The 16,091-nt window shown below is 34.5% G+C and overlaps 4 protein-coding genes across 6 annotated transcripts; 1 reads left to right on the forward strand and 3 right to left on the reverse strand.

Moving 5' to 3' along the window:
* Positions 1–962: 962 nt before the first annotated feature.
* Positions 963–4,742, reverse strand: LOC123314135. Its single transcript, XM_044899256.1, has 7 exons — positions 4,258–4,742; positions 3,970–4,069; positions 3,582–3,701; positions 3,369–3,521; positions 2,226–2,325; positions 1,541–1,746; positions 963–1,481 (listed from the first exon to the last, which is right to left on the reverse strand). The coding sequence occupies exons 1-7, from the start codon at positions 4,740–4,742 to the stop codon at positions 963–965; spliced, it is 1,683 nt and encodes a 560-aa protein (XP_044755191.1).
* LOC123313736 lies at positions 4,695–9,482 on the reverse strand. 3 transcript variants are annotated; one of them, XM_044898725.1, is made up of 9 exons: positions 9,054–9,482; positions 8,044–8,249; positions 7,109–7,623; positions 6,919–7,018; positions 6,490–6,609; positions 6,099–6,251; positions 5,619–5,952; positions 4,830–5,035; positions 4,695–4,772 (listed from the first exon to the last, which is right to left on the reverse strand). In XM_044898725.1, exons 2-7 carry the CDS (start codon positions 8,221–8,223, stop codon positions 5,875–5,877), a joined length of 1,146 nt encoding a protein of 381 aa, XP_044754660.1. In that variant the 5' UTR covers positions 8,224–8,249; positions 9,054–9,482; the 3' UTR covers positions 4,695–4,772; positions 4,830–5,035; positions 5,619–5,874. The 3 variants fall into 3 exon arrangements, with proteins under 3 accessions (XP_044754660.1, XP_044754659.1, XP_044754661.1); XM_044898724.1 differs by lacking the exon at positions 9,054–9,482 and adding an exon at positions 8,506–8,643; XM_044898726.1 differs by lacking the exons at positions 4,695–4,772; positions 4,830–5,035; positions 5,619–5,952; positions 9,054–9,482 and adding an exon at positions 8,506–8,643 and having other exon boundaries at positions 6,105–6,247.
* A 438-nt stretch (positions 9,483–9,920) lies between these two features.
* LOC123313734 (guanine nucleotide-binding protein-like 3 homolog) lies at positions 9,921–12,616 on the forward strand. Its single transcript, XM_044898722.1, has 8 exons — positions 9,921–10,081; positions 10,211–10,497; positions 10,555–10,810; positions 11,160–11,487; positions 11,572–11,788; positions 11,847–11,947; positions 12,004–12,226; positions 12,310–12,616. Exons 1-8 carry the CDS (start codon positions 10,063–10,065, stop codon positions 12,556–12,558), a joined length of 1,680 nt encoding a protein of 559 aa, XP_044754657.1. The 5' UTR covers positions 9,921–10,062; the 3' UTR covers positions 12,559–12,616.
* Positions 12,585–15,393, reverse strand: LOC123313735 (coiled-coil domain-containing protein 191). The gene is made up of 2 exons (XM_044898723.1): positions 14,325–15,393; positions 12,585–12,952 (listed from the first exon to the last, which is right to left on the reverse strand). Exons 1-2 carry the CDS (start codon positions 15,324–15,326, stop codon positions 12,656–12,658), a joined length of 1,299 nt encoding a protein of 432 aa, XP_044754658.1. The 5' UTR covers positions 15,327–15,393; the 3' UTR covers positions 12,585–12,655.
* Positions 15,394–16,091: the final 698 nt, after the last annotated feature.

Genomic DNA, 16,091 nt, shown 5'->3' on the forward strand with positions numbered 1-16,091 from the left:
TTTTAATTCAATAGTACGAAATGGTACTATTCATAAGTATTCTTGTGAATAGTATAATAACATCAGTAAATAAAAGCAGTATATACTGTTGAAACATATATTCAGAAAGAAATGTGACAATGAATATAGTTCTACTTGTTCATGAACTTTCAGTAGGACCATTAGATGAAACAAATTGGGCTAGAACAGCAGCAAGTGAATATAGAGTTTTCACAATCTGAAAATATACGACATTTATTAAAGATGCGGCAGCACAGTAAGAAAAGGACATTTTTGGGAGAACATACTCACTCTGACAAGAAGTGAATAATCTAATTGAAGCAGACTGTTAGAAACCAAAAAAGATTTTTCAGTTCTTCGCAAGAAAATCGAATAAATCGTTCTATTTTCTTTATTCATGTCATACCAGGGAAGTTGGCACAGTAGAAAATTACATTCTTGAGACTGTAAAAGAAAATCATCTGTATGTATATGATGAAGATGTATGATTCAGTAATCAAATGGAGGTACAGATACAAGATTTAATTTACTCTGTGACTTATATGGGGTATTGTGTCTAACTACGAAGCTCCCCGAGCTAAATTTCAACTTCCACTACTATATTTCAAGCTACCCACCTCTTCTTTAACAGCTTGCCCTATCAAAATATACAAATTGGCAGAAATTGTTCCGGCTAGGCTGAAGAAGAAGATGCCAACATATACCGCATACTGATCCCCCAAGTTTTGTTCTTGATTCTTGAATAAAAAAAAATTATAGCTAGTTTTTTTACAATGGATAAAGGACTTTTTACATACGCTGAGGAATTCAATCATCAATGATCCTCCCAAAATAATACTTCCTACAGAGAACAACCACAGAGGGACCTCAAGCACTTCAGCTGCTAAACCTTGACACCTGAAACAAAAATCCAGCTTATCAATTGATAATCTTTTCATTATCCAGTTAATAGTTGAGGAGTCTCACTCAAATTCTAGCTCGAAAGCCATTATGGACATTATCAGCTTCTCCCTGACCTCAGTTTGATAAATTTGCGAGTCCAGTCGCATTTTCCTTGAAATATTCGATTTCGAAATTCCTTGTAGCATTTCTTTTAGTATGTACACCTGAAACAAAGTGTTCGCGCCTGCGTATGCCCATGAAATAGAAGTACCAGCCATAACAAGAGCAACTGGTAAACTGGTCAATTGGACCACCACAAGCAAAAAAGTGGAATATTCAGGGAATGTTTCCTGTATCCATACCGCCAAATACGTCTTTTCGTTGAAGTACTCTGGAGCGGTTATGAAGCCAATGGCAGCCATTGTAGCGAATATCATGTCGAGGCAACATATCACTTTGAGTATGTTACTCATGATCTCCACCCTTTTTAGAGTATTTTCTTTCAGCATCTCCACAGGAAGACACTCCTTTTCATACTTCTTCAAGTACTTATAAAAATCTTCTGACAAGAAAAGTATCACCCACAAGTTGATCAAAACCTGGGAGAGATCGAATTTTCAGTGTTCGATCCATCTTCAATCAATTGGCGGATACTTACGAAAATTTGAAAGCCGCAAAAGGATCCGTGTCTCAGAAGTGTTTTCGTATCGAATTTTCTGAGCAAATGGAACAATGCCAAAATGGTTGCGAAAGAATATTGGCAAAAAACGTAGATGAGGATGATTCTGATTGGCGGAAAGTTCATTGCACCGAACGTCAAACGTATCAGGAGTTGAAGTCGGTCCTTACTGCCTCTCTTCATCTCTAAAAACCACACAGTATGTTCAAATGCTGATCCAGCCCTCGTTATTTTTCCTCTTATATTCTACAACACATAACGCGCTTTGACAAGATCAGTTTGGGGTTCTGGTCAATCCAGATTTGTTGATATAAGTCTCTTGTTCAATATCATGTTTTTATTGTTTAAAATATATAGGTAAAACCACTAATTAGCAAGCTCCTGCTTGCTCAACTGTGGAAAACATAAGGAACCTATTATTTTCCTCTTGAAACAGAGAATAATGCTATTTTCCACGAGCAGTCCTAAATTTTTTGTATTTTTCTTTATATAGACTGCTACTTTCATTGCTCTGATACAAAAATACAGAATAGATTTTTATTTCAACCCCAAACAGCTCTTGAGTTGGCTGAAATACTGTTGTGTTGTGTATTCCTGTATGGAATACAGGCATAAATTCCTCTAACGATGACGTAATAGGTGCCCAAAAATGAACATTTTATACCTTTCAATCCAACCAACTTTCCGTATATTCCTAACACTTCTGCATCAGCTGTAATTTCCGACATTTTCATGAATATCAAACACAGCCGTCTACTAGTATACTATAGACGGTTGTGAATCAAGGGAGGATTATAGAAAACTGTCATGAATATTTTGGTAACGATTTGAAGTTTGGTGCGAGGCCTAATGATCCTAGATAAAGTACATCAAATATCAAATGAACTCGACAATATTTTTAAGCAAACAAAGCGTAATATAAGTACTTAGTGCTCTTTCAACTTTTTGTAGGTAGTAGAGGATATTTCTGCAATGGGAGTCATTTCTCTTCTTAAAAACTATATAGACAATATCTGGTTAAATTACCTCGTTTTCTAATGGAATCAACACTGAAATCGAACACCTGAATACAGGGCGATTTTCGAATCGATGTCTGCTTCTAATAACGTTCATAAGTGAAAAATACTCGTAATTTATCTGACTAAACTTGAATTTACGTATTAAACAACCTACACGAAATACTCAGTAGGGATGTATCTACTTATTATTGCAGTATTGAACTGTAGTATTTATTCTCAACCAAAATGGTCAAAAAGAGTACCTAATATTAGGAATACCTAGTGTATACCTATACGTAATATATCAAACAGCTTCAATTTTGTTGTCTTTTTGATACTTTGTTTTACACTACCTCTTCCACAATCTATATGGGTTACAACCAGCTTGTCCTTATATTTCATAAGATATGGGTATTATTGTATCTTCAACAGTCCATATATAAAAGAGGAAATGCACAAATGTCAGACTGGGAAAGAATAAAGACCTCACAGTATATATTATTTATTCAATTCCGATACACATTAAACATAATAATACAATCGTATAGTATTTATCAAGTATTTATATATTGTATTTATATATTGAACATTATCGATATTATTGAGGATCTGATGGTCCATGAGAAGAAACAAACTGTGCCAAAACTGCAGCCAGTGAGTACAATGATTTCACAATCTGGAAATATAAAATCCATGAAGAAACAATCGTCTCTTACTCTTTATTTCTTGTTGTGGCGACTCAGTTTATTGAGTACTGAACTAGTGAACTACTGCTATCAGGAAACTTACCCTGCTATCAGTAAACTTACCCTCATGAGAAGGAAGTAATCTATTTGAACAAGACTGCAGGAAATGCAAAGAGGTTTCTCTGTTCGACGCAAAAAAATTGAGTAAATCTGTTTGTTCTCTTTATTCAGGTAGTACCATGGAAATTGTCTCATTATATAATTGCAACCTTCTGACTGAAAACAAAAGTGTTTCAGTGTCAATGGTGTAGCAAGAGGTTGTACATTCACACCTACCTCATCTTTCATAGCCTGTCCTATCAAAATGTACAGGTTGCCAGAAATTATACCAGCCAAAGCGAAAAAGAATATGCCAACATAAATTGCATACTGATCTCCAAAATTTTGTTCTTGGTTCTGAAACATCGTAAAGAATATTCATCAGAACCTCAAAACTGATTCATTGTGTGCACCAAAAGTTAAGTCTAATTAATACATGTACCTAGGCCTTCTCTAAATCTTGACAACTGCATCTTACCGAATTCATTCAGAATAAAACAAATCAATACTTTTCTGGGAAAGTTTTGCTTCGATAAAATACATTCATAGGGTGTCCCAAACAATAACCCAATTCAAAGCTACCTTTCAAGTTTTTGCACAAGAATTTGAACAAAGCTTCACTCACACTGAGAAATTCTATCATCAATGATCCACCCAAAATAACACTGCCTATAGAAAACATTATCACAGGTGGTTCTAGAATATCATTAGCCAAATTGAGGAAACTAAAAGAAAAATGATATTAGTTATAAAACAATTATGGAAAACCCTCTAGATTAGCTATCGAAATTGGCATGTCACGTGGTGTGAACGTTGAATATCTTGTGAAGTGTAGATACTATGAGAGAAAAACTATTTTTTTAACTTTTAAGGTTGTATATCAACCCTTTTCCTCTGTTCCTTTCAAACTCACCCGACTGCAACCTCATAGGCCGTTATAGCTATGATCATCCTCTGCTTGACTGATTCTTGATACAATTTCGATTCTCGCCTCATCTTTCTTGGAAAAGATGTCTTTGCGATCGCTCCAATGAATTCTCTCAATATATGAATCTGAAATATGGCTGTGGTCCCAGCATAGGCCCAACCAATCGAACTTCCGACCATAACAAGAGCTACTGGTAAACTGGTCCAATGTACGACCAGAAGCATCAGATTGGAGTAGTCTGGAAATGTCTCCTGTATCCACACCGATAGATAGGTCTTCTCGTTGAAGTACTCTGGTGCAGTTATAAAACCAAGGGCTGCTATGGTGGCGAAGAGAAAATTGAGTGAACAGACTATTTTCACTATGTTACCCATGAGCACTGCTCTCTTGAAAGTTTCTTCATTCAACAACTCTATCGGAAGTATGCCTATTTTATACTTTTTCAAGTACACGAAAAATGTATCGGCCATGAAAATTATTGATCCCAAATTGATCAACACCTGAAAATTTGAACAACAGTTGTTTTTTGCCTTGTTCTCAAGTAGCTTCGTACTCACAAATATTTGAATCCCGCAGAACGACCCATGTTTCAGAAGAGTCTTCGTGTCAAATCGATCCAGCAAATGGTATATGGTCAAGAGAGTTGCGAAAGAATATTGACAAAAAACGTATATTATTGTCAATCTGATAGGTGGTAAGCCCATCAACTCGAATGTCAGACGAATCAGAAGATTCAGACGATCTTTACTGTTCCTCTTGATCTCTGAAATAGATGACAGAGATTGGTTCATTCTATGTATTATCGGTTTGGTATTGCTTCGCTTCTTTTTCTAAGTAGTGCAGTATAGTTTGAATAGGAAAAGAGAATAGAAGAGACGATGAAAGTTGGGGCCCCAAAATTAGTGATAATTCTGTAGTATAGAATTTTCAGTAAACCTGTAATACCTCTCAGCCTAATCATTTTGGTATATAGTTCTACATCGTTTCCCTTTGAGGACATATTCCTCGAAGTACCAGATAAAACGGTTCTGAATTCTGTGTGTATTTTACTGAAAATCCCCAACTTCTCCGTTTAGTGCGGTTCATAAACGACTGCTATTAATGGTAATGTGTTTGAGAATAAAGGTAGCAGACCACCCATTTGGATTGGTTATGAAGGTGAATGAAAAAGTTTTCATTGCAATAAGTATTTAGAGTAATTTATAAAGTTGAGATGTTTTTTGAAGGATCTAAATATTCCCTAACATTTTTCATGTTATGACAATTTATACAGAGTGAAACCTTAAAGGGGTTGTAAAAATTTCAAGATCGAAGTTATACCTTGTTAATCCCCAAATATAGCATACCTAATTTTATTTCCCGCTCTATATATGGCTTTTCGAAATTGATGATTAAAATAATTCACGTTTATTTCTCTTCAGGAAATCATTCCATCTGTAAACACATTTCATCAGCTTACACTTCTGTTAATTTTTATACAACAGACGAATTGAAAAAAAGACTTCACTTAGATTACTTTATTTAACTTCAATTTACATCAGGCACATAATCAATCAATCGAAACATATTTTGTACTTCATCTTATGTATATTATTCGCTTTATTATTGAGTATCTGTGGGTCCATGCGAAGAAACAAACTGCGCCAAAACCGCAGCCAATGAGTACAATGATTTCACAATCTGGAAATAAAAATATGATGCAGATTCAGTCTCTTATGCAGCTCTGTTTGTTTCCCTTATTGGTGGTGACGTCTTAGGGGTGAAAATTACATCATGTTTTAATCATAACTGCAGCAGCTACGCTACAGATGAGAATAAACACTCACCCTTACGAGAAGGAAGTAATCAACTTGCATAAGACTGCAGGATAGACAAAGGGGTTTCTCTGTTCGATGAAGAAAAATTGAGTATATCTGTTTGTTCTCTTCGTTCATGTAATACCATGGAAATTGTCTCATTATGTAATTGCAACCTTCTGACTGAAAAAAATATTTCATCAACCCTTAAACGTCGTAGAAGTTAGTTTTTCGCATTAGAGGAATAGAAACAAGTGGAGAGAATATACGGGGTGTAAATGAAAACATTTTTCTAAAGATCATTTTCCCACACCCTTTATATAACCTACCAAATGTGATATTAATAGAAAGGGAACGATATATATATAGAGGATGTATTCGAAAATGGGAGATATGTCAGATGTTAGTCTCATATACGTACCGCATCTTTCATACCTTGTCCAATCAAAAGGTACAGGTTGCCAGAAATGATTCCAGCCAAAGCGAAAAAGAATATGCCAACATAAATTGCATACTGATCTCCAAAATTTTGTTCTTGGTTCTAAAACATCGCAAAGATTATTATTATTCATCAGAACATGAAAGTTGTTTCATCAAAGACATCAAAAGTTTTCTGTTTCATGAATGCACCTCTGGAAATTTTGCATATTAAACATCCAAGAGGCCTCAACAACTGTTTCAATCCGAATTCACTCACAATAATAATCATAGGTTTCCTCTTAAATGAATATTTTCATCATCTTCGAGAAAAAACATATACAGACCGTCCCAACTAAAACCGAGTCAAAAACTACTCCTCGTGATCTTGATAATGGCAATTAGCTGTTAATTTGAGCAGAGTTTCACTCACACTGAAAAATTCTATCATCAACGATCCACCCAATATCACACTGCCTAGAGAAAACATAATCATAGCGGGTTCTAGAATATCACAAGCAGTACTGACGAAACTGAAATAAAAAAAAATAGTATAATTTAGAGGGTGATTGTGTTAACTGAATGAAACGGATATACAGGGTGACCCCCCTTCTCAAACTGACCTCACTGCGAACTCGTAGACCATTATAGCTATTATGAATTTCTGCTTGATTGATTCTTGGTATACTTTCGAATCTAGCCTCATCTTCCTCGGAAAATTTGTCTTCGGGATCGCTGCTATGAATTCTCTCAAAACATAGATCTGAAATATTGCTGTTGTACCAGCATAGGCCCAACCGATGGAACTTCCGACCATAACAAGAGCAACTGGTAGGCTAGACCAATGTACGACCAGAAGCATCAGATTTGAGTAGTCTGGAAAGGTCTCTTGTATCCACACCGATAGATAGGTCTTCTCGTTGAAGTATTCTGGTGCAGCTATAAAACCAAGTGTTGCTATAATGGCGAAGAGGAAGTTCAGTAAACAGACTATTTTCACCATGTTGCCCAACAGCAATGTTTTCCTGAAGATTTCGTCATTTAACAACTCTAACGGAAGTATACCAATTTTATACTTTTTCAGTAACTTGAAAAGCGTATCGGCCATGAAAATTATTGATCCCAAATTGATCAGCACCTGGATAAATGTTTTCTGATGAAAATGTGTTTAATTCAAACCTAACAAATAGTCTTTCGAACGAATCCAATCAATGAGAAATTCGAATTCTAAGCTATTTAAATCCAAACAGTACTAAAATATTTGTTCTACATTTTCCCCCCATCCAGAATACTATAAGAATTCTTTTATAAATGACCCTACAAGAAAAAGTCAGTTGGTGTTGAATCCAGAGAACCTAAGGGCCATTTAATTTGATTTTTTGAAAAATACATTGTAAATTAACACAATGCGAGGAAAATTGAGCAAATTGAGGTCATCAACATCAACCTATCAGAGGGCTTCCAAGATATCCATCTTTATTTTAGTTCTAAATATGATATATCATTTTATTGAACCTTTCACCCTGTAAGTTCTCCCCACTCAGTACCTACTACTCACAAATATTTGAATCCCGCAGAAAGACCCGTGTTTCAAAAGAGTTTTGGTGTCAAATCTATCCAGCAAATGGTATATGGTCAAAAGAGTTGCGAAAGAATATTGACAAAAAACGTATATGATGATCATTTTGATAGGTGAAAAGGTCAGCATCTCGAATGTCAGACGAATCAGAAGGTCCATTCGATCTTTACTCTTCTTCTTGATTTCTGGAAGAGATAACAGTTTCATTAACTCTCTCTTATTTGTTGGATATGCTACTTCCATTTTTATTTTTCACTGAATAGTACAGTGTATGGTTTTGGATATGAGAATGGAGAAAGGTAGAGGCATTAAAGTTAACACAAATATTTCGAAGAGCTTAGAATGTCCAAATTTTGAAGACGAAAATGTTCTTTCTAAAATCTTCTCTTCTATTTTCTGAACTAATCAAAAAACTATAAATGCATATGCACATATAGATACCTCTTAGTCTAATCAGTTTGCTGTATAGTTCTAAATCATCATTTTCATTTGAGGTCATGGTCATACTACCCGAAAAATCGACAGAGAATGCTTCTGAATTTTTGTGTATTATACCAGTGAGTATTAACGTAAGTTGAATGCCTACTCGAAACTAAAAGATGAAAATGTTCAACTTTGGTGCTTGGTGAGGTTCATAATAGACTGCCAATGAAAGTAATGTATTTGAATAAAGGTAGCAAACTACGCATTTAGATTCAATAGAAGGCAATTGGAAAAGTTTTTATTACAAGTAGGTATCGGAAGTCATTTGTGCAATGAAGATCTTTTGGAGAGGCCTAACAATGAAATCATTTTTCATATAATGACAGATTATATAGGGTGGAATCTTATAGAGTATAATTTCTCATAGATCTATACTTAGATATAGCTTCCTACTTTACCGAAATAATTTTAAGATCTCAAAATACATATGTTCTAGAATTTAAAGTTTGAGGTTCATTGATAAAATAGTTCTCAATGCGATTTGTAATACTTGTGGGAACAATTACGTTTTTATTCAAGTATTTCCGTTTTACTTGAAACATGCGTGACGTCATAGGTCAATGTCCTTTAAGCATGTGTGTGAGACTGAGAAGAGACGCAAATTCCTAAAATTACACCGCACACAACTCTGTTCGGTTATTCAGGTTGAACTTTAATTTAGTATTGGCGGAAAAAAAAAGTAAAATAAAAATTGTAACTTTTCGGAATTACTTGAAGTAAGTCATCAAGTTTGATAAAGAATTAATGAATGAATGAATGAAATTCTATACAATGAAACTACGCAGTTTTCCCCCTCCACAGGTAACGTCGGACATCCTACCCTCAACAACGTAAAACGCATGTGTATTGACATTAGGCATGTTGCCAGCTTTTTCCTTTAATAACTCATTTCCAGAAATATAAGAATTTGGTGCAAATATTATCACATAAACATAAAGAAAGAAACAATAATCTTGGCCTTGTCTCTTATTCAAATGCAGTGTTTATTCATAACTAATTGTTATATTCTTGTTCACATGTCTCAACTTGACGCTCCCCAAAATTGGAGGAATGTGGAATGTGGAATGTGAATTTCTATTGATCGAAATAATACGTACATATTATTATATTTTGGAAATTCAATGATGAGTTAAAGAATCACATAAAGATATATCCATTATTCCGATTACTCGAGCTCAGAAAATATTCATTTGGGTATATAATAATAATATATGAAGTGTTCGAATACATCTCCTGAATTTCTAGTGAAAAACGGTAATAAGTAATTATTTCATAATAAATTTCTATATTGCCAAATTTTGTGAAATTTATTGTAAAAAATAAATTGATAAATAAAACTTTATTCGTTTGTGGGGAATGGTCTGGCAACGCTGTTAAGGGGTCGATGAAAAGGACGCGGTAGCCTCCATTTTGGAATGTACTAAGGTTATGTTGATGCAAGGAGTGCTTGATATTTTTCACGTGTAAATAATTCAACTGTGAATAGTAGTTAATGTGTTAAACTAATATCCGAAAATGGCCAAATTCAAACTGAGTAAGTATTTCCTTAGTTCATCTTATTTATGATTGATTTAATATTTCTTGGGATGCTGGAATGCGTTTTATTTTCACGCGCTTGGCTTTGGTAACTTCGATTTATAACATGAGTATTCTAATGTTTAAGAAAAACCCTCGAAAAGGCAGCCTGCTCGTCAAAGATATAAAATTGAGAAGAAAGTCAGAGAACATAATAGAAAATTGCGAAAAGAGGCTAAGAAAAATCCGAATAAAGGTAAAAAAAAAATTATCCAGGTTCCCAATATATGCCCTTTCAAAGAAGATATATTGAAAGAAGTAGAAGAAATGAAGAGACAAAAAGCCGAAGAATTAGAAAAGAAAAGAGCTGAAGCTTTAAAACAGAAACAAGAGCTGAAACAATTGGAGAAATCTGCAGAAACCCTGGAAAGCATGGTAAGTTAATAAACTTCACATGTTGAAACACTGAACTGAATGGATTATTCTTCTCAGATGAACAGAGCAGAAGTGCAAGCTAAATTACATGAACAATCAGTAACAAACGGCAAATCTGAGGGGAAGAATCAAAAACTTGATCAGTCTTTTAAACAGTTCCACAAAGAATTTGCTAAAGTTATTGAAGCAGCAGATGTTATTTTAGAAGTACTTGATGCACGTGATCCTTTAGGTACTAAAAATGCACATGTGGAGGAAGCAGTACGCAACGCTGTAGGCGACAAGAAATTGCTTCTCGTCCTGAACAAAGCGGGTGAGTTGCATTTATTTCGAACTTGGTAGCTCATATAATCTTCATGTTTATAGTATAATCTTGAAATTTAACTCTTAGGCTCTGTTTGTTCTACAAACTTCTTAGCCAAAAAAGCTTTCTTATTAGCAATTTATTAATTACCTTTCACTTTAAGGACCAAAATAATGGTTTTTATGTATGTATTATCGAACCCATCAGATCTGAAAAGGGAAAAAATGGTACATCTCATATTTTTATATTGACCATTGGGGAATATTGCAAGTCGTCATTTTCAGCTATTTTAAGAGCAGACTTGCAATGTTAAGATGGAAACCAGTGAAACGTTGAGTTATATTCCAAACTATTTCAGATTTGATTCCAAGAGAAATATTAGATAAGTGGGTTAACTATCTAAAAAAGAGTTATGCCGTTGTCCCATTCAAAGCTTCAACGCAAAATCAAAGTAGGAGGTTAGGTCATAGAAAAATGTCAAAAAATCAAAAAGGAACACAAGGATCTGCATGTGTAGGTGCAGAGTTATTGATGCATTGCTTGGCAAATTATTGTCGAAATAAGGACATCAAGACTTCTATCAAGGTTGGAGTTGTAGGGCTCCCAAATGTAGGGAAGAGCTCGGTAATTAATAGTATGAAAAGGTCGAAGGCTTGTAATGTAGGGGCTGTTCCTGGTGTAACCAAGTGAGTATTCAAAATGTTGGGGAATCTTAATTTGACATTTTTGGTGTTAGTTTCTATGGTTTTGGAATTCTTTTTTATTTTCAGAACGATTCAGCATGTACAGTTAGACTCCAAAATTGTCCTTCTTGACTGTCCTGGTATAGTTTTTGCATCAGGATCTGATTCAACGGCCCCTTTAAAGAATGCAATTAAAGTGTCGTCACTAGAAGATCCTATCACACCTGCTAAAGTTCTACTCCAGAAATTTCCCAAGAATGTAATGATGGAGTTGTATGATATTTTGGAATACAATACACCTGAGGTAAGATTTAGGAATCGATGAGATTATATTAATTGAACTAATAGGCTTGTCTTTACAGGAATTTTTGAGTTTGAAAGCCATCAGGTATGGTAAGTTTAGGAAAGGCGGCATTCCCGATTTGGAGGTTGCAGCAAAAGGGCTACTGACTGATTGGAATAGGTTTGTTTGAAATCTGCTGCTTGGTAATTGACATATCTTAACTTTGTTTATTGCAGTGGAAAAATTAAGTATCATACACTACCACCTGAGGATTCTTCAGATGTACATATTAGTGCTGCAATATTGTCAAAAGAAGCTAAAGAGTTCGATATAGACAGTTTGGAATTAATGGAAACGAATTTCACTGAACCAGGAGATACAGGAAAAGGCTTTCTTGCTCAGAGTATGGCCTTCATTCAGGCAGAGAATGAGAAAATGGAGGAAGATGGTAGACCAGTGGTAAGTAAACTTTTATATTCAAATCGACTTGTTTAAAACGAACCATCTAAAAAACTGTCTTCAATCACATTTTTCATTTACAGCTGGACGATAAAGTGATACAAATCAAAAAGAAAAAGAAAAAAACATCTGAAAAACAAAAAAAAGATGAAGAAATGGAACTAGAGGGAAACCTAAAACTGAACAAACTGGTGAAACTGAAATTCAAGAAAGAAAAGAAAAAGAGAAATCGTGCTGAAAAAGTCGCTACAACACTCTCTGATCATATGAAAAAAGTAGGATTACAGTCAAACGACGAAGATTACTCTTTTGACGATTATGTTGATGCCTAAATCTTCTATTCTGTTATTTATTCAAATCAGTTTAAATAAAGATTGTTTTATTCAAATATACAAGCGTACAAAATTTAAAATTACACAAAATCGATAATTACATTTCAGATGGACAAAAATCGGGTAAAATTTCAAGTACTTTTTTTCTCCACTTCTGTTTTCGCTCTTCCTTCACTTTCTCCATTTTCAAAACTATTGGCAGAGACTTCCAGTGGAAAAAAGAGTAAAATAGTAGTTTCCTCCTGTAATGATAATTGGCCTGTTGATTTTTGATGTCTCTGAGGATTTTTTCCTTGGAAGTGAAGCTGTATAGACACTTGAAAAATGTTCGTTCTATTCTAAAATCGTTAAAATCTTCTGCCACCTGCCATGACCGTATTCCTTCGATGCGGTTCTGGAATAATGAAAGTATTTACAATTTAATCTTTCAGGTCGTATTGGGGGGGTTGAGGCACTCATCAACAGGTTGTGAAATGTCTTTTATATCATATCACAGCCAGCTTTGATGAGAGTTTCGATCTCGCATCTCATCGAGAGGCAGGAAATGTACAGTATGTACATCCTTGGGCTCATCATCTGGATGTGGAATGTAGTTTCAGCATATCACAGCCAGCTTTGATGAGCGCACGTGTGTATAAAATCACGACTTCATTTTATTCATCTGTCAATTTCGTTTTCTCTTCGTGTTTTGTATTTATTAACTACCATTTTATTCCAGCACTTTCGATAACTGAAATGTTCCAGTTGCACACATCAAACTGGTTGTGAAACGATAGATTTTTTATCCGTATCACAGCCAGCTTTGGTGAGTGTTACTTGGGAACGTTACTATCGATTTTAACCTTTTTTTTTTTGTACATCTTTGGGCTCATCATCTGGATGTGAAATGTAGTTTAGGCATATCACAGCCAGCTTTGATGAGCGCAAGTGTGTATGAAATTCCATCTTAAGTATTTTCCACCATTTGACCTGATAAATGTATTTTCATCAACAATGGAATTTGAAAAATAAAGATTCTCCAAAAATGTTGTTTTTTTATAGTTTTCCTGAATCATATTTAGAAAATCAGAATTATATTAATTTCTCATTAAAATACTTGTGGCCGTTCAATTTATTAACAGAGACAAAATTTTATAACAAGCTGAAACTTTAGAATACCAATAGAAGAAGATATATTATCTTCCAATATTTCATGTGTATTGTGTTTGTAGTAGTACATGTACTACAGATATATAGTATTTCTGTAGTACATACATTAATTAGCAAGCAAACTTAATGCTAGCCAAGGAAAAGAGATATTTTTGGTCCTCCATAGTACGCCATTAAATATGGGGGTACCCTCCACAAAATTTGTGTGAAAGCTACATAACTATTCTTAAAAAAAGAAGAAAATTATAAGTATTCTGTGGATAAACGTAAATGACCTAGGCATTAGACCATAGAAAATAAACGCATGTGCTAGGTTTAAGCAAGTTTAAGTCTGCTGGTGCTGGTTTTAACTTGAAACCATGTTATTCAAACTTAAGTGATTTGTACTATAATCAGATCGCGTATCTATAATCGTATAGATCACATCCGCTTCATTTCGGACAAAAACAAACCTGCCAACTCATATTTAAACTTTCACTAGACTAAACGAACCAACATGTCGATTTCAAGTTACAGGCGGAAACGTGCGTTATTTAAAATCAGATTTAATAGAATAGTGTTTAGTGATAGTGCTGATTAATTTGTGAAACGAGCTCTATTAAATTATATCACTATACCTCTTTAAAACTTCGAAAACTCCTTCTGAGCAATTTATTCCTTTGAAAGCTGTCCGCCATTACACATTTCAGTGAATATTTGTAATGAACTAGTTCTAACAGTATCATAAAATGTTTTTTTAAAACTTTTTTCTTGAAATAATCCTCGCTCATCTGCAGCTTACTTAGGGAAGAGATATATTCATATTTCCAGATGTAGAATATTTTTATTAGAATTTTTTTGTCGTGAAACTGTACTGCCCTATTCATATTTTTCATAAATATTTCCTTGTTTATTTTTCTCAATTTCATCTTTTCCTGTTCTTTTCTATGCCTCTCGTTTAGCATTTCTAGGTGTCTCAATCGTTCCTCTTCTTCCATTTGATGTTTCTTCCTCAGATTTTCCTCTTGCAGTTGTTTCCTAGTTTCCTCCAACATTTTTTTTCTTTCTTTAATAATTTCTCTATATTGCATTCTCTCCAAGGCTCGTTTTTCCAACTCTTGAATTATTTTAGGAACAGTCTGAGTTTTCACGAAAAGATCCTGGTTTTTTGGAATATATTCTAGGGGAACCTTCCCTAATAATTTAATCCTACAATCCTGGAATAGTTCACTTATATCGTACTTATCATTCTTATGGATATCATCTTTTGATAATATTCCCATTTTAAGCTCATTGATTATTTTTTCCTGTTCCATCAGTCTAGATCTCTGCATTTCAATTATCTTTTTTTGTGCTGAGAAACGATTCTGGAATGATGCTCCTCTTGATTTAAGAGAGCTTTCCTCATTTTTTCCTGAGACAGGCTTCGTTTCTTTTCTTTTTTTCATGCAATCTATGAGCCTTTGGACCTTTTCTCTGGTACTCAAATTATTTGAAGCTGGCTGATGTATCCTTTCATTCACACCAATATCAATATTTTTGCATTTAGGAGCGACATTTGATGAGCCGATACCCTTAGAATTTGGAGATTCTGTTTCAGTTTTATGAATCAATGAATTCTTTCCAGCAACAGCCAGCATTTTCTCAGAAATGTTTTCATCGATCCCTGTTTCTTTTCTAAAATTATTAAATTTATATTTTCGTGCATTCGACACTGTCAACTAATCGTATCCTAGCAACGCCCACAGATTTAAGTTTAAAATGTTATGTGCCACGTGTTTTCAGAACTAATCCTCGAACGGGATGTAACGCCTAAAAATTTCCTGAAAACATTAATATAAAGAAAAACCATGTCAAATTTTTCGAAGTAGCGGTCGTTAAAAAAATCTGATGAATCCGGGCTGAGATATCAGAGTTGTGGAACATGCTCCCACATCATGCAACTCCACTCGATGATTCGATCGATTTCATAGAAAAACTAATAGATTATTCGTCTATGATCGATTTCAAATGGATTTTATCAATGAAAGAAGAGATTTTTGATGTATAAAAAATTCCCACAGGGAAAGGTAACAACAGTTTGTTACTTTTTGATAGAATGAGAGTAGTGGAAAGGAGACGGGGCAGATGTAGGAATTTTCAAGTTTAGGAAACTGGAGATTGCTACAACCACAGAATACTAAACAATGAAAATATGGCGAAGGACTGAAAAGCAGAACTATGGAGGGTAAGCATAAGCAAAATCTATAATAATTGAATAACTTCTAGGAACTCATTTCCATCATAAAGGCAAAAGGTAGTATTTTGGAGTAATGGGGTAATTAACACCTTTGAGTAGGGACTAGGAGTCTGAAATTGAGCCTAATGCTTTTCAAACGGTTCTCTTCACAGATAATCATCACGAA

The sequence above is a fragment of the Coccinella septempunctata genome, chromosome 5 (assembly GCF_907165205.1).
Source record: "Coccinella septempunctata chromosome 5, icCocSept1.1, whole genome shotgun sequence".
NCBI classification, from domain to species: domain Eukaryota; kingdom Metazoa; phylum Arthropoda; class Insecta; order Coleoptera; family Coccinellidae; genus Coccinella; species Coccinella septempunctata.